At 47.1% G+C, this 18,638-nt stretch overlaps 1 protein-coding gene across 1 annotated transcript in view; it reads right to left on the bottom strand.

The window, feature by feature from the left end:
* slc35f3b (solute carrier family 35 member F3b) overlaps positions 1 to 18,638 on the bottom strand; it is a 47,344-nt gene that overhangs the window by 16,653 nt on the left and 12,053 nt on the right. The window contains exons 2-4 of the mRNA XM_043687441.1: positions 15,178 to 15,553; positions 11,666 to 11,885; positions 6,425 to 6,550 (exon numbers count right to left, since the gene is read on the bottom strand). Coding sequence (XP_043543376.1) covers positions 6,425 to 6,550; positions 11,666 to 11,885; positions 15,178 to 15,553 — 722 coding nt within the window. The remainder of the gene's footprint in view (positions 1 to 6,424; positions 6,551 to 11,665; positions 11,886 to 15,177; positions 15,554 to 18,638) is intronic.

Here is an 18,638-nt window from a genome sequence, read left to right as displayed (position 1 = left end):
ATTCTTTTAAAATCCTGGAAAGGAAACCATCTGGTCCTTGGGATTAAATGGTCGTTAGTGTTTTTATTGACTTCATTACTATTATTTTACTTAAGCTTTCTATGGATGGCCACCTTGCTGCGGTGGAAAGGTTTGAATGTTTAGTTGATCCCAAGAGTGATGCGTCAGGAGTTCTCACCTCCTGGCAGGGCCACCCATGAAGTGAAAGGGGGGGAAACCAGTCAAACTGCAATCCAAAACAAGTCCTCAATGGCGATCCAAGCAGAAAATACTGTGTTTGTGTGATATCAATGACTGCAACAGCAGATGAAGGCTGCAGCAGTAGGAAAATCCTCAGTTGCTAGAGTTTCCTTACCACTGGAACTGGATCTTCCTTTTGTTAAGGACCATGTATGCTGATGGACAACATTATTCCAACTTTAAAAGATGTTCCACACAAGGTATCTACCGAGAGGAATTCAACCCCTCTATCGCACACAACATAAGCCCTGCGGCAATTGATGGGAGGTGACAGGGCCAGGATTGGGAGATCTGGAAGCCTCGAGCTTTAGATCAGCATGTAGGTGGTGGAGTTTGACTCAGTCATTTCACTCGTGCAACAGGAACAAGCATTTCAGCAGCTTTCTTCATGGCTCAGTATCCCTCTTCAGGATCTACTCTGCTCACCTCTCATAGGGAAGGCGCTAGAAAAGGTATCCAAAATATAGTCTGTTTCATCAACAACCTGTCTGAAATTCCACATCCAGTGGGCTCATTTACCTGCGGTCTAAAAACCAAAGTGAAGCTCAATTTCGGAACCTGGAATATAAGAAACGAGCAAAGCAATCCTCTCAAATGAAGAACTGACCTTGTGGCCTCCGCACTCAGGCACTCCAATGTTGATATCTTTACCCTGCAGGAGAGTCAAAGAGCACCTGAGAGTAGGTGGTGGCTTCTGGAGAGAAAAACCCATAGATCGATCCATGACACATGGAACTGGATTCACGATCAAGAATGAGCTCATTAATCAACTCTCAGAGCTCCCTGTTGGCATCAAGGATTGCCTCATTTCTCTCCCATCTACAACTTACCAAGAACCAACAGGCAATGCTCATGAGTGCCTATGCTCCAACCTTGATGCCATAAATGGGTCCATAGAAGGGTTCTGCTCCAACCTGGACACCATAATCACCAACATTCCTGAAAACAATAAAACTATCATTCTTGGAGCTTTGAAAGGAACCATCAGAAAGGAAGGCATTGGGAGTTGCAACTCTAAAAGGATTCTCCTGCTCACCAAATGTGCAAAACACCAGCTGGTCACCGACACAATGTTGCACCTAAAAGACCAGTTCAAGAGGCATCTATGATCAAAGCACTGGCACATGATTGATGATGCCATGGTTCATTCCTGAAGCCAAAAGCGATGAGGAGTGCAGACCACTGCTGGACAGAACACTGGCTTGTCCCCTCCTCAATGACCATCAAATGCCACCAGAAGCAGCTGGAGATGAAGCAGTTCAGAAAGATGCTCAACGTTGAGCAGTTTCAGCAGCCAAGCAGACTAGGAAACTTCCAACATCCTTGACCAAAACCTCCAGAGAGTTAATTTTAATGAACGGAGAAAGTCTAGAATAAGCTGGAGATAGCCATCACATCATGCAGTGAAGAAGTTATCGACTACAAGACCAGGAATCACCAAGACTGGTTCAACATGAGCAACCACCTCATCGAAAATCTTATCAAGAAGAGGAGGAAGGCTCTCCATGCCTAGCAAAACAACGTCACCGGCAAGGCAAAGACAACTCATCAGACAGGGAAGACAGAGTTACAATGAAGAACAAGAGAAATCAAGAACAAATAGTGGGCCACGAAAGCGAAGGAGCTCCAACTCTTTGTTGACGAACACAACACCAGGGTTTCTTCAGTTACACCGAGGTAATATGCGGACTCAATATCCTTGGCCTCAGATTGATGGGAATAAGTAAAGAACTCTTTTGAAAGGCAGAGGATATATCGGCCTCCGATGGAAATAACACCTCAAAAAATATCTCCTAAACAGGGATACAATCAACAGTGAGGACATATTTGAGGAAATCCCCCAAATTCCCAAAGATGATCTTGGACTCTCACTGAGTGTCACAGAATTTGAAGCTGCCATTAGACACATGAAGAAGCTGCAGAAGTGGATGGGGATTCGCCAGCAGAGATCTTCAAACTTGGAGGAGCAGAGTCCGAGTCATCTCCTTCAAATGTTTCCGAAAACCTGGGTCAAAGGTGAAATCCATGTTGATCTCAGGGATGCTGCCATCTTCACTGTCTTCGAGAAAGGAGACAAAGTAGACTATGGGAACTAACAAGGAATTCTGTTCTCAATCGCCAGGAACATAATTGCCTGTATCCTCACCAGACACCTTCTCCCAGACTCTGAGGAAATTCTTCCTAAAAGCCAGTGTGGCTTCCAACCATGGAACTATGGACATGATTTTCACTGCTTGGCAACTCCAAGAAAAACATTAGGAACAACTATCAATTCTATATGGCCTTCCTCAATCTGACCAAGACTTTTGATTCCATCAATAGGGAAATGCTACTGAAGACCCAATGAAAGACCAACTGTCCAGTGAAATTCATCAAGATCCTCTGTCGCTTCCACCACAAAAATGTTGGCAATGGTCCTCACTGACGGTAATATGACAGAAGCCTTTGGGTCAAGACAGGGTCAAACAGGGATGTATCAGAACTTGGCAAAAAAATAATGCAACTAAAGAGGTAAAGGAACACAAAAGTGAAGGACATTGTCTCAGACATCAACGTCACGCTCTGGCAGTACAGACCCAGCAGAGGTGGAGGCGCAGTGGCATACAGTCAGGAGGGAGTTGTCCTGGGAGTCCTCAACATTGACTCCTGGACTCCATGAAACCTCATGGCTTCAGGTTAAACATGGGCAAAGAAACCTCTTGCTGATTCGCACATACTGCCCTCCCTCGGGTGATGAATCAGTGCTCCTCCATGGTGAACAATACCCAAGGAAGCACTGAGAGTGGCCAGCATGCAGAATGTACTCTGGGTGGGGATTTCAATGTCCATCACCAAGAGTGGCTCGGCAGCAGTACTACTGATCAGAACTTACCCTCAGCATATGAAATTGATTCTCTGTCATTTTACTCATTGCCTTTTGTTAGTTGTCAGTTTACCTATGGTCTTGAAGGTTGTACATTAGTAGGAAATGGAGGACTGGCTAACTAATAGAAGGCAGAGAGCTGGGATAAGGGGGTCATTTTCAAGATGGCAACCTATAACTAGTGGAGTGTCACAGGGATCAGTGCATTGGGTCACAATTATTTACAATTATTCCTCATCATTGACTTAGATGAGGAATATGAATGTTTTATAGCCAAGTTTATGGATGACACAAAAAATAGGTGGAAAGGCAAGGGGTAGGATGACTCAAGCCTGCAGGAGGATACGGACAAGCTGACAAAAACTTGGCAGATGACACATAATGTGGGAAAGTGTGAAGTTATGCACTTTGGCAGGAACAATAGAGAAGCTGAATATTGTTTAAATGGAGAAAGGGTTCTGGGAGATCAATGCTGGATCCACTGTTTTTAGTCATTTATATAAATGATTTGGATGTGAACATAGGAGGTATAGTTAGTAAGTTTGCAGATGACACCAAAATTGGAGGTGTAGTGGACAGTGAGGAAGGTTACCTCAGATTACAACAGGATCTTGATCAGATGGGCCAATGGGCTGAGGAGTGGCAGATGGAGTTTAATTTAGATAAATGTGAGGTACTGCATTTTGGAAAGGCAAATCAGGGCAGAATTTATACACTTAATGGTAAGGTCCTGAGGAGTGTTGCTGAACAAAGAGATCTTGGAGCGTAGGTTCATAGTTCCTTGAAAGTGGTAGAATGGATAACAAAGGAAGTGGTTGCAAGAATGTTGCCAGGTTTGGAGGGTTTGAGCTACAGGGAGAGGCTGAATAGGCTGGGACTTTCTTCCCAGTGTTGGAGGCTGAGAGGTGACTTTATAGAGGTTTATAAAATCATGACGTGTAGTCCAAAACTCGAGGAAAGATGTAAAAGGGACCTAAGGAGCAACGCTATCATGCAGAGGATGGTGCCAGTGGAGTGCCACAAGGATCGGTGCTGGGTCCACTACTTTTCATCATTTATATAAATTATTTGGATGTGAACATAGGAGGTATAGTTAGTAAGTTTTCAGATGACACCAAAATTGGAGGTGTAGTGGACAGCAAAGAAGGTTACCTCAGATTACAACAGGATTTGGACCAGATGGGCCAGTGGGCTGAGAAGTGGCAGATGGAGTTTAATTTAGATAAATGCGAGATGCTGCATTTTGGGAAAGTAAGGTCCTAGGGAGTGTTGCTGAACAAAGAGACCTTGGAATGCAGGTTCATAGCTCCTTGAAAGTGGAGTTACAGGTAGATAGGATAGTGAAGAAGGCATTTGGTATGCATTCCTTTATTGGTCAGAGTATTGATTACAAGAGTTGGGAGGTCATGTTGCGGCTGTATGGGACGTTATGGCAACTGTTGGAATATTGCGTGCAATTCTGGTCTCCTTCCTATCGGAAGGATGTTGTGAAACTTGAAAAGGTTCAGAAAATATTTACAAGGATGTTGCCAGGGTTGAATATTTGAGTTATAGGGACAGGTTGAATAGGCTAGGGCTGTTTTCCCTGGAGCGTCTGAGGCTGAGGGGGTGACCTTATAGAGGTTTATAAAATCATGAGGGGTATGGATAGGATAAATAGACAAGGTCTTTTCCATGGAGTGGGGGAGTCCAGAACTAGAGGGCAAAGGTTTAGGGTGAGAGGAGAAAGATATAAAAGAGATCTGTGGGGCAACTTTTTCAGACAGAGGGTGGTACGTGTATGGTCTGAGCTGCCAGAGGAAGTGGTGGAGGCTGGTACAGTTGCAACATTTAAAAGGCATTTGGATGTGTATATGAATAGGAAGGGTTTGGAGAGCTATGGGCCGGGTGCTGGTAGGTGGGACTCGATTGGGTTGGGATATCTGGTCGGCATGGACGGGTTGGACTGAAAGGTTTGTTTCCATGCTGTACATCTCTATGACTGTATGTGTGGAATGAGCTGCCAGAGGGAATGGTGGAGGCTAGCACAATAACAACATTTAAAAGGCATCTGGATGGGTACATGAAGAGTATAGAGGGATTTGGGCCAAGTGCTGGAAAATGGGACTAGATTAATTAGGGATATCAGGTTGGCATGGACGAGTTGGACCAAAGGTTCTGTTTCCGTGCTGTACAACTCTAGGAGTCTACAAGTTCGTTGGGTAATAGGAAAGCCAAATGGAATGGGGCCCTTTATTTAAAAGAGAATGGAGTGTAGGAATATGGAAGTCTTGCTAAAATCATACAAGACATAAATTAGACCACGGTGACACTGTGAACAGTTTTGGTCCCCTTATCTAAAGGAAGATATACTGGCATTGGATGAAGTCCAAAGAAGGCTCACTCAGTTGGTCCTGGTTATAAGGTTGGACCTATACTCATTGAAGTTTAGAAAAGTGACAGGAGTCTTCTTTGAAAAAGAAATGTTTCTTTGGGGGCTTGACAGGGTAAGTATGGGAGAGTCTAGGTCCAGAGGGCATAATCTCAAAGTAATGGGCTGCCCATTGGAGACAGAGATGAGGAGGAATAACATCAGCTGTTATTAGGTATATTCAAGGCTGAAATGGACAGATTTTTAATCAGTAAGAGAATTGAGGGCTTTAGGGAAATGTCAGCAAAGCAGAACTGAGGGTTATGAGATTAGTGAGGATCTCACTGAGTGCTGAAACAGGCTTGATGGACTGAATGGGCTACTTCTGCTCCTAAATCTTATTTGTCTGGTGTCTACATCACAACTTCTGACTGTTAGTTTCATGTCTTTTATTTGATCTCAGACTATCATTTCAACCACCTTTTCACCCTAGCCCTCCTCCCACTCGCCAGATTTCTCCGCAGTAGCGTCTGTGGGATTGTTCCCATCCCCCTTAGAAAACAGACAGAGCCCTGGGCCTTGTTTTCATATTTCAATACCTTTAACAGTGTGGCACTCCCCGCACTTGATAAGGAGCTCAAGTTGCACATATGGAGCTGGAACCCTTGACCTTCTCACTCAGACGAGAGAGTGCTGAGCCAGGACCCAAATCCTAGAATTGCAAATGTTGGGATTAACTGCACTTTGATGTAATTTCAATAGCAGTCAGTTCAATGCTGGAAAAATTGATGAGTAACTACCTGTGAAAAGGTCCAAGCACATCAAAAGGGCACAGGAAGTGTCTCACCACCCCAACCAGATCTTTGAGCCCCTCCTGCAGCCCGCTAACACAAAGAAACACTATCAGTTAAACCTCTCACTTGTAGATCCCAAAAGAGATAATTGAAGCTTTGTGGTGGTCATCACCTTACCTTGTAAAGAGCTGACATGGATGCTGATGCTACAACCAGTGTGATCCCAATAACAGAGTGACTGTGAAAACCATCAGCGTAGGTTATCATCACTATCCCTGCAATGGCAAAGATGGCGGCCACTATCTGGTTTGAAAACAGACACAGGCTGGTTAAGTCGGGTTTCATACAAGAGCAGGGAATTGACACAAACAGAGAAAGCTTTAGTCCAACTGATCTCAACAGACCTCCCCACCATCACTACACACCCACATCCACAGACACACCCAAACACACCCAGACACCCACACACCCATACCCACACACGCAGACACACACACGCACGCACACAGACACACACACACCCACACAGACACACCCAGACACATACCCACACACACACACACAGACACACACACACACCCACACACACACCCACACACTCAGACACACCCAAACACACAGACACACCCAAACACACAGACACACACACACCCACCTCCCCTCAAACACACCCCCACACCCACAGTGCTGGGTATTGTCAGTGGGCTGTTGCAGACACAGGAGGGACACACAGCCCATTCACTGCCTGACCATGCCCAATCTCTTGAACAGGAGACATTAAATAAAGGTGCTGATGCTGACTGAGCTCCATCTCCTTCAGCCAGAGAGATGCTCAGAGAATCTGGTGGGTTCCTGCGCACTGACCTAACCAGGAAATCACCTTTGGATGGTCTGATCCTTGTCACACATATAGTGTCTGCCTCAAAATTGCAGGGACCACAGAATAGAATTTCACTCAAAGTTGTCTACGTAACTCAAGATGCTGAAACTAACAGAGCTTTATGTTAAAAGGATGAGATCGTGCCAGTGCAGGAGAGCGATCGCGCCCAGAGCGGGGGAGAGAGATTGAACCTTGTGGGGAAAGCCAGTGTGGAGCAACTGCAGGGCGAATGTAATGTGGAACTCTTAACTTCATTTCTTATTTACTACTTTATACTGAGAAGAATTTTAATGTTTAAATTTTAACTTATTACTGTATTTTTCTACTCTACCTGAGATTTTGTACCTAAGATGGTGCCATGAATAGAGACATTGTAAACTTTTCCCTCTACTCCTGTATCCATGTACTTTTGCACACATGACAATAAAGCCTAACTCTAATTCTAAGAGTTTGCAGGATCACATGGCACAGAAACAGACCATTCAGTCCATGAAAAAGCCTGAGCTAGTTCTTTGAAAGTACACACTAGCCTTGTTTATCCTCTAATGCCCCACAAGATATTCCACTCCACCTCCCAACAAGTATTCAAACCTTTTCAAATTTGTTATTGAACTTTCTTCCCCTGCCCAGTGTGTACCAGACCACACCTCATGGCACAAACCCCTGTTCGCCTGATCTCCCCACTCGTTCACCTGTCACTTACTTTAAATCTGTCTTCTCTGGTTACTCATCCGCTCACAACTAGAAACAAGATCTTCATGCCAAATCAACACAGCCCCTTTTGAACATTCAGACTCTCAAACAGCAACCAACAAAGCGGCAAACATGAGATAAATCCACGTGGAGCTTTTTTTTAATCTTCGAGGGGACAGGCTGGCAGGTGACAGACCCCACACGCTCATCTCCCCAAGCCGAATATCACAGACAGCACTTAGTCAAAACAGTCAATAAAGTCATCTGTAATGGGCTCCAGCATCATCCCTCACTCAGTCACTAACATTCAGGTTAGTTCTGAGGGACTGTTGTCATGCAGGTGAGATAGAATGGCTTCTGTCTGAGCGCAACAGGTTTCAGAACGATGCCAAGGTCAAAATTGTGAAGCTAGGTTACCTGAGTGAAATTCTTTTATAGGAGATTAAAGGGTGATCCTTTATACATTCTTTAGATGATAAAAGGATTTGAAAGAACAGGGAGAGTGGGAGTATTCCCTCTGCAGTTGGGGTAATGGCGGGGGGAGCTAGAAAGAAAGAGGAACTTTAAATTACAGCCGTTGACTGACCCTTGATTCAAGGATGAGTCCTACTCAGAGTCAGGAGTTTCTGCTGTAGGTCTTCCAATGTCTGAACAGGCAGATTCTCAACCCACAGATCTTTGGGCACAAGGGGCAGGTTGAGGTCATGGGCTCCAGAGCGCAAGATTTCCTTCCCTTTCTTTCTCAACAGATAATGCACCAGATGGATGAGTTGTCATCATTTTGGTCAATTAGTGGCAACCCTTCCCAGACATGAATGTCAATGTTGCCAAGTATTGTGGAAAGCTTCAAAGTGTTCCTGTTGCGTTTTCATCGTCTCTCCCAGGAACATTGGCTATATGAGGAGTGAGAGGTCCAGACCTGGTGGGGCTTCACTTTTCATCTATTTGGCACAGTCCACCAGAATTGGTTCCTCAGGAGTGTTACCTGAATGCTCAGAGCAGGCTTCAAGAAGAACACTCATGTTTGGTCACTGCTTCTCACATTGAAGTAGAGATTACAGTGAAGGCATTGTTGATGGAAGTGTTCTGGATCTCTTATGTATCACTGACAAACTGTCCAGGTCTCACTGCAGTACGGAAGTGCAATGATGACAATAGCTCTCAGTACTCAATTTCTTTTCTTACTTATGGAGGTCTTGCTTGTCAGACACTGCTGTAGTTTAGTAGAAGGCTGAGCTAGCACTGCTGGTCCAGTTATGGAGCTTTTCTCTCATCAATGTTGGTTTTGAAGGAAAGGCAGGTGACAAAGAAAGGAAAGTGCTCAACATATCCGGAGTCTCCTTTAACATATGTGGGAGGTGAAATATTGACCAATTCTGGTTGATCGAGTTTCATTTTGGGTAGACTCAGTCTCTGGATGCAAAACTGAAGAGTGATTTGCAAATATGATGCAGAGCAAGCAACCAGACTACAGTCACATGTGTTCTTTCCATTGGCCATGGTGGTCAGTAGACACAGAGGCAACTGAGGTAGTATGTTACCATCTGAATGGTGTTTAGTACCCAAAGGGTAGTTGACCTTTGAGGTGTATAACCCTTGTTAGGTCGATGTAAAAAAACATGGAAGCCATCACACAGCCCTGCCCGACACAGGTCAGATCTTTGAAGGCATTTCTTTGAAGTATCCCACTTGAGACAGTTTGATTTGATTTGATTTAGACTTTATTGTCACGTGTACCCAAGTACCAAAGTACAGGAGTACAGTGAAAGTTTTCAATGTTGGCACACACGCCACCATCTTAGGTACAAGTAGCTAGGTACAAGAACTTAAGAACAAAGTGGAAAGAAATAAGGAACAAAGTTATGAGGTTAACATTACAGTAACTCTTAGTATCACATTAAAAAAAAGAAATAAAGTTAAGTTGCAGTCATATCATCATGAAACAGTTGCAGGATTGTGGTGAGGTTCCTCTGGAGAACATAGCTTGGAACCTCAGTACATTGCAGGCGAGGCACTCGGGAGGTGACGTTTCTTCACATCAAGAGGGGGTGAAAATCAGAAACACTTGCTGCTGAGGTTGGAGGCGGACTGAAAATTTCTAAAAGTCAGATTAAAGAATTCTTTGAGGTATGTGTGTTAAGGACTGTGTAATTTAGGCAGGTAGGTGAAGACACAAACAGACCAATTTGAAGAAATGAAAGGTCTGAGTGAGGAAGAAGTCCCATGGCACTAAGTGAAGATTAACTTACTTGCTCAAATTGTAGGGCTTGAACCCACAAAGTTTCTGACTCTGAGTGAAGAGTAATAGCCACTGAGCCAGACTGACACCAAAGGGTTCACCCCCAACAGGTTTCAATCTTTGTCTAATAATGAACATTGTGGCTCATTGCTGGCTAATTCTCACTCCATCTTCCTACACAAACTTCTTCACAGGGGCTCACACAACAGCAATAAAGAGCCCTTTCATTTCATTTGGTGGATGTTTCATCTCAGCTGGCTGCAGCGTAAAGCTTGGGGCCTGCTGCCAAATACTGACATTAATCTGCATAGTCACTTGAAAATAAAAACTTACAACGATTCCTCATGATAGTGCGGAAACTTCTTGAACCTTCTTTGCCACTCCACCATCAGCAGACCTGCCTTCAGCCTCGTATTTGAGAATTCCCTCCTTCAGTCTCTCCATCTCCATACCTCCTTTACGATGCTCCTTGGAACCTACAGTTTTTTGGCAGTACAGGCTTGATAGGCCAAAGTGCCATCCTATACAATATAATTCAGTGATACGTCTTGGAGTAATAGCTTGCCTTGTTGTCCTCTTGTGCTTTGGTATCAGGTTCTGTGAAATAGCAGTCCTGCAGAGCACCTGGGGTAGTTCCTGAAATGCAGTGCTTTGTTCTTGTTGGTGTCAGACACAAGAACAATTCGATAGTCACGCCTGTCCCTCAGAGCCTAGCAGCATTAATACCCCTTTAATAAAACAGGCTGGGCTGGAGAGGGGTAAGGACTCTTGAGCAAGGCCACCCTGATAGCACTTCCTGAATCTGTGGCAGCAGCCAACATGATCCAATGTTCACTGAGAGTACTGAGGCCTAGACTGTCACGGGGGAATGGGGCTGGAGGTTGGGGCCAGGTCGGGGTGGTTGCAGTTGTCTCTCTGCGGAGATTTCCACCGGGAGTTGTGGTTTCCTCCCACAGTCCAAAGATGTGCAAGTTAGGTGGATTAGCCATGCTAAATTAACCAGAGCGTTCAGGGATGTACAGGTTAGGTGGATTAACCTGGTTAAAAACCTATTGTAGGATGGGGTGGGTCTGGGTGGGATGCTACTCGGAGGGTCAGTGCAGACTCGAGGGGCCAAATGGCCTCTTTCTGCACTGTAGGGATTCTATGAGATGTTAGGCAGAGATCCCGCCTTTCTCTTCAGGTGATTGTCAAACATGCCGTGGGCATAAATTTTATTTAAAATGAACAGGGGATCTTTGCATCATTCCGAGGAGATGTGCACAGAAACACAGAAGATAGGAGTAGACCCTGCTGGTTTGTTTCCGTGTTGTCCATCTCTATGATCATGGCTGATCATCCAGCTGGATACCCTAATCCCACCTCCCCCCCCTCTCCACATCCCTTTAGCTACAATCTACCTCCTTCAAGTAGACATAGGTTATCAGATCATTATCGTTACCCTTCATGGGAGCTTGCTGTGTGCAAATTGGTTGCCGTATTTCCTATAGTACAACAGTGAACAATTCAGAAATACTGGATTTGCTTCAGTAACACATCCTCCCGTCCTTTTGCAGACTCTGAGGAAGTAAAGAAGAAATATGGACAAGCAGACGAGGTGACTTACCCTAACGCCCATGAATTTGTCCCGTAGAACAATCCAGGAGAGCAGGAAGACAAAGGCCTTGTTGCAGCAGAACAGAGCAGACGTATCTGTCGCACTGATTTTCTTCAGGGCTAGCAAGTACAGGTAGTTCGTTAAGGTCCACAGGACACAGAACGGGGCCATTCTGCTGAAGAATAGTTTGACGGTCAAACCATCATCCCCAAAAAACCTCCAACATTCCCTAAAAAATGGGGTGGGTAGGGGTCAGGAGGAGAATGAAAGGTCATCACTCAGACTCATGTGAAATCTTAGAACAAAACAAACTTTAAAGTCATCCATTTCAATGCACTATGTACGGAAACGCAGTCTTCATTGTACCCTGCTGAGGCTGCATGACCAGAATGGGGTAAACTGAAGGACGGGACCTGGGGAGGTCAGAATGGTTGTTCGTAAATATAGTGGGAATTAACCTTTCCGGCCAACTCGAGATGGTGGACAGAGCCTTTAGTTTAATGTCAGTGACAACTGCAGTAGGGAGTCAGCCTGGGTCAATGCTCCAGACTCTAACGCAAACCTGTGAGCCTCGGTCGAGGTGGTCCACATTTAGGCACAAAGGCATCTTAAGGTGCTGCTCTGTAACCACAGCATCCAGCTGTTTGGAATACCTGGCAAATCACAGCTCCCCAAAGGAAACCATACCATTAGGTTTTGTTTCAAATAGGTTGGAATAAATTAATAACAGAAAATGCAACTGGACATTAAATGTTATTTGGAGAAATTGTTTGTTGATGGAATGTGCATTTGAGTTGAACTCCAGAGACTCGAGCAGATACTCCAGGCTGACACGTGGATGTAGTGCTGAGGGAGTGCCACACTGTCAGAGGGTCAGTACTGAGGGAGTGCCGCACTGTCAGAGGGTCAGTATTGAGGGAGTGCCGCACTGTCAGAGGGTCACGACTGAGGGAGTGCCGCACTGTCAGAGGGTCAGTACTGAGGGAGTCCTGCACCATCAGAGGGCCAGTGCTGAGGGAGTGCCGCACTGTCACAGGGCCAGTACTGAGGGAGTGCCGCACTGTCACAGGGCCAGTGCTGAGGGAGTGCCGCACTGTCACAGGGCCAGTGCTGAGGGAGTGCTGCACTGTCACAGGGCTAGTGCTGAGGGAGTGCCGCACTGTCAGAGGGTCAGTACTGTGGGAGTGCCACACTATCAGAGGGTCACGACTGAGGGAGTGCTGCACTGTCGGAGGGCCACGACCGAGGGAGTGCCGCACTGTCAGAGGGACAGTACTGAGGGAGTGCCGCACTGTTGGAGAGTCAGTACTGAAGGAGTGCCGCACTGTCAGAGGGTCAGTATTGAGGGAGTGCCGCACTGTCAGAGGGTCAGTACTGAGGGAGTGCTGCACTGTCGGAGGGTCGCGACTGAGAGAGTGCCGCACTGTCAGAGGGTCATGACTGAGGGAATGCCGCATTATCGGAGGCTCAGTACTGCGGGAGTGCCGTACTGTCAGCGGGTCAGTACTAAGGGAGTGCCGCACTGTCAGAGGTTCAGTTCTGAGGAAATGCTGGCTGTCATAAGCTCAGTACTGAGGGAGTGCTGTGCTGTCAGAGGGTCAGTACTGAGGGAGTGCTGCACTGTTGGAGGGTCAGTACTGAGGGAGTGCCACACTGTCGGAGGGTCAGTACTGAGGGAGTCCCGCACTGTTAGAGGGTCAGTACTGAGGGAGTGCTGTGCTGTTTTAATGTTAGTACTGAGGGAGTGCTGTGCTATCGTATGGTCAGTATTGAGGGAGTGCTGTGCTGTTGTAAGGTCAGTACTGAGGGAGTGCTGCACTGTCGTATGGCCAGTACTGAGGGAGTGCTGAGCTGTTGTAAGGTCAGTGCTGAGGGAATGATGTGCTGTCGTAAGGTCAGTCCTGTCAGAATTGCTGTCTTTTGTGTGAGGGGTGAAAGTGAGACCTCTCTGCTCTTTAGATGGCCACAAAGATCTCACATGTCTATTTTGAACAACAGTGTCTTCCCTGGTGTTCTGGCCAATAATTATTCCTCCTTCAATATTGAGAATCAGACGATTTATTAGTCGGACCATGTTAGCCTCAACAGTGACGGAACTGACAAAGTACTTCATTATTTGTCACTTTGAATTGTCCTGGTTTCTTAAAAGCACGATAAAAGTGCACATTTTGCTTCTCGCTTGTTGCGCTTCCAGAAGAGTGTAGACATTCCTTTATTATCACGGGGTCAATATCCTTGGATTCCCTTCCTATTGAGCACTGTGGGTCCCGACAGCACATGGACTGCAACGGTTGAGGGAGGCAGTTCAGCACCACCTTCGCAAGGGCAACAAGTGAAGGTTTTCTGGAAGGTGTTGGTGACCAGATCTGTGAACACGGCTAATCTCCAGCCAAATGTCTAATGGGAGCTGCTCCAACACTGGGACAAGGGAAACCCCAGCCTCCTGCATCCTGAATTTCAGGAAGACAGGAGATGGTGGGCTGGCAGGAAACTGAATTCTCCCAATAAATTATGAGTAAGACAAGGACAGAGTCAGCATAGGAGAGAAATGAATTTGTACAACCTCATTCCCACTTCCATACAAGCTTAAAATGTCACTTGTGTAATCACGCCAGAAACTGTTGAGTACAAGTTGTTCCAGTACATATGACCAAGACAGCACTCACTACAAGTGCACAAAGATAAAAGAAAAACAGATGGCCAGGACTCAATTCTGAGTTTTAAACAGGGAAGCTAGATTGGGTGTGAAAAGTGTTCTCAATATGCATTTCTACAGCTCCTTCCACATCCCTCAGGACAATCCAAAATGCTGTACAGCCAATGAAATACATTTTGTGGAGCAAGTGCCATTGTAATGCAGGGCAATGTGGAAGGAGATTTGTGCACAGCAAGATCTCACAAATAGAAACGTGATTGTGACCAAGTAATCTTTTTTTTTTAGCCACGGACGAGGGATAAATATTGGCCAGAATACTGAAGGGATCCTCACTGCTCAGACTAAAATGGTGACGTGGAATGTCTATCTGAGGGTGCAGATGTTTGAAAGGCTCATTTGAAAACTGGCACCTCCAACAGTGCAGCCCTCTCATGGCAGTGTGTTGCCAGTGTCTGGGCAAGTCTTTTCGATTAGATTAGATTCCCTACAGTATGGAAACAGGCCCTTCAGCCCAACAAGTCCACACTGACCCTCCGAAGAGTAGCCCACCCAGACCCATTCCCCCATCCTATATTTACCCCTAACTAACACACCTAACACAATGGGCAATTTAGCATGGCCAATTCATCTGACCTGCACATCTTTTGGACTGTGGAAGGAAACTGGAGCACCCAGAGGAAACCCCCGCAGACATGGGGAGAATGTTATCTGGTGTTCAAGCTTCCGGAATGGTCTTGACCTCGTGACCTATTTAGCTCCCACTGAACAACTGCTGAGACCTATTGGGCCTACGGGTTGCTGAGTCAATATCCCTCCCTCTCCCTGTCCCCATCAATGTGGGCGACCTAAGCCAATAGCCTCTTACCGGAATCGTTGCCGTGGAGATTGTTTCTCTTCTGAACTCCAAAAGTGGCCAACATAGTATAATGGGAAGAAGAGAATGTTCCAGATGGTGGCAAACCAGGTCACTGTAAAGGGGGCGTCGAAGGTCCTGAAGGTGATCTTGGCGAGCTGGCTGGTGCCTGCCCAGGATGAGCAGACGCTGAGGATGACCGCTGAGCCCCATAGGATCTTCTTCAGCTGCTTGACAGAGCAGCGACGTTGGTGGCAACAAGCCAGCCCTGTTCTGCGCCCTAAACGCCGTCCTCCACCTCCTCTGGGCTCTGCCCGTGTATCTGCTTCTGTCCGGGATGCCCTCGCTCCACCTTTGCCTCCACTTGCCTCTGCCAGGCACTCATCTCCTGTGGGATGGAGAGGTCAAGGGTCAGCATAATCTATGCATCTGGCCGTGCTCATCTTGAGCTGGCACCTCATTCCCTCGGGTCTCACTGGCCGAGCTCACTGCGGCCAGGGAGGGCTACCCCCCCCAAGATTCTGAGGCAGCAGGTTCAAAATGAGTGCCCTGTTTATAGCTGGAATACTCTCCCCTTGGAGTCGTGGGCTTGAGCCCCATGCTAGAGGCATGGACACGTGACCCAGGTCAACTCATTCAGCGCAATGCTGAGGGAGTGCTGCACTGTCAGAGCAGCCATCTTTCAGACGTGACCTTATGCTGAGGCTGCATTTACCGTTTCGGGTGGACGCACCATGGGGAGGAACGTTAGGTCACTCTCCCCAGTGTCCAGGCCAAAATCAGCCCTTCAAACTACATCAGAAAACAAACCAGGTGGCCGTTAACAAACACACTGTGTGTGGGAGCTTGCTGTGTGCAAATTGGCTGCATCATTTCCTCCATTACACAAACATCCTCCTGGAAAATGCCTTTGAGACACTGTGAGGATGAGAAATGCTGCTATACAAATGCAAGAGATTGGTGGGGGGAGGGTTTATAAAGCACATCGTCCGTCAGAATTATTCTTTCAGATTTTAATTTCCCATCAGCCATTATATTATTGAATGGCGGGGCAGGCTCGAGGGGCAGAATGGCCTACTCATGCTTCTCATTCTTATGGTTTTATAAATCCAAAATGTCAACGCCCACAGGGATAATGGAACTGATGGACAAAAGGAAGAGTTTATGAAGAAAAACATGTGGAGATAGAAGAGGTGGGGGAGGTGGGGGCGGAGACAGCGTCTGGGATACAGTGAGACAACAGTGTGATTCAGCCCGCTGGATGGGTCCTCACCCCTGCACGTGCTCCTCCAATCTGTTTGTGACCGAATGTGACAGAAGGGCATTAACCATGAGGGGCAAGACAACAGGAGCTTGCTCATCATCCATCCAGAGACAACTGCAATCAGAACGTCAGCCCAGCACTGCCCCATCAAGGTGAGAAAATACAGGCAGCTCTCGGCATGTAGCCAAGATGGCACCCATCGGCCGCGGCCCTGAGCAGACTGAGCGCTGATGGACTGCAGTCACGTCTCACTCAGGTCAGCTGGACGCATCTCTGAAACACAGTCAGTGTTATAGTGTCTGAAATGCAGCTGCCATGTCGTGCACAGCAAGATCCCACAGGCATTGTGAAACTAAATGGGAGCAAGGCATCTGTTATTTTCGGAAAGATGCTGGCTGATTGATAGAGGTTGTCCAGGTCTCTGGGGTGAACCCCCATCAATCTGCTGCCAATGGTACCATGGGACCAGGCGAAAAGGGTGGCATAACAGCTCACCCAGAACACAGCAGGTTACTACTCGCTCAGTGCCACTACCAGCTATCTGACAACCCTGGCTGGAAGACGGATAGAGCCCATGGACTTCTGACCATGGTCCAGGTTTTAATTCACATTCCCCTGCAAACCATATTCAACTGGACAAAAGCCACTCTGGGTGGCCCTGCATTGTCAGACACCCCTTCTCCATTCATGTCAAACAGGAAATACGTCTTTGGGACTTAGCAAGCTGGGACAGCTAGTGTCTGTGTGCATTCCCCCTGCCCCTCTCAGGGCCTCAGTGTCTGTGTGAGTTCCCCAGGGCCCATCAAGGAGCTCAGTGTCTGTGTGAGTTCTCCAGGGCCCATCAAGGAGCTCAGTGTTAGTGTGAGTTCTCCAGGGCCCTCTCAGTGTCTGTGGAGTTCCCCGGGACCCCACTCCAGCCCTCAGTGTCTGTGTGCATTCCCCCTGCCCCTCTCAGGGCCTCAGTGTCAGTATGAGTTCCCCAGGCCCCTCTCAGGGCCTCAGTGTCAGTATGAGTTCCCTAGGCCCCTCTTAGGGCCTCAGTGTCTGTGTGAGTTCCCCAGGCCCCTCTCAGGAGCTCAGTGTCTGTATGAGTTCCCCCAGACCCTCTCAGGGCCTCAGTGTCAGTATGAGTTCCCTAGGCCCCTCTCAGGGCCTCAGTGTCAGTATGAGTTCCCTAGGCCCCTCTCAGGGCCTCAGTGTCTGTGTGAATTCCCCAGGCCCCTCTCAGGGCCTCAGTGTCAGTATGAGTTCCCCAGGCCCCTCTCAGGACCTCAGTGTCAGTATGAGTTCCCCAGGCCCCTCTCAGGACCTCAGTGTGTTATGGCAGTTTCCAAGGCCCTCTCAGGAGCTCCCACGTCCTGGTGGCAGTGATTGTCAGTCACTAACTGTAGCTGCAAACACTGCATTCATCCTCCTGGATATTGGTGGCTCAGCTTTTACATATCAGCTGTGAATATTCACAGCAGCAGAGAAAGCTAGAGTGGGCACTCAGCAGGAAGGACTGAGTCAGCATGAATCGCAGTGCAAATGCCCAGAGCCAAGTCACAGTCAAGCTGGAGAGAACAGCCAACAGCATGGAGTGTGGAGGTGGGGGAAGGAGGCAGGGAGGAGGAGGGGATGGAAGATGGCCTGGGTGAGAATGAGGAGGAGGAGAGGGAGCAAATGGAGGTGATGGGGTAGCAACGATGGAGAGAGAAACCTAATTAACATAGATTCCAACCTGATTTTTCTTCTGAAGAGGATCATATTGTTAGGCCAGCTCTTTGTGTTTGTATTTCAGATATCCAGTAACCACAAGATGTTGCCTTTACTTTTGGGAACATTCGGCCTAGAGTCACAGTTCCCTTCACAATTCATTTTCTCCCAGCCGCGTCTAACCCTAGAACACTCCTTCAAATGAAATATCAAATAAACGTATGTGTTGACAAACTCCACAAATTACCCAATCCATTCCTATCACCTGCAGGCAATAACGATGCGGGAGCACAGAGGATGCACTGGAGTCATCGGGGGGATTAGAAGGTAATAATTTGGAAACGGAAATCCGAAGTCAAATATCTCATCTGATTGATACAGTCAATTCATGAGTGTAAGGGGAAATAGGTTCAGGGGCAGCGCGAAGGGAAGTGAGTCCTAGGGCAGGGGGAGGGGAAGGGAGTCCCGAGGCAGGGGGAGGGGAAAGGAGTCCCGGGGCAGGGGGAGGGGAAAG

Source organism: Chiloscyllium plagiosum, chromosome 3 (assembly GCF_004010195.1).
Source record: "Chiloscyllium plagiosum isolate BGI_BamShark_2017 chromosome 3, ASM401019v2, whole genome shotgun sequence".
NCBI classification, from domain to species: Eukaryota; Metazoa; Chordata; class Chondrichthyes; order Orectolobiformes; family Hemiscylliidae; genus Chiloscyllium; species Chiloscyllium plagiosum.
Note: the sequence above shows the minus strand (reverse complement) of the source record. Positions and strands in the feature narration are given on the sequence as shown.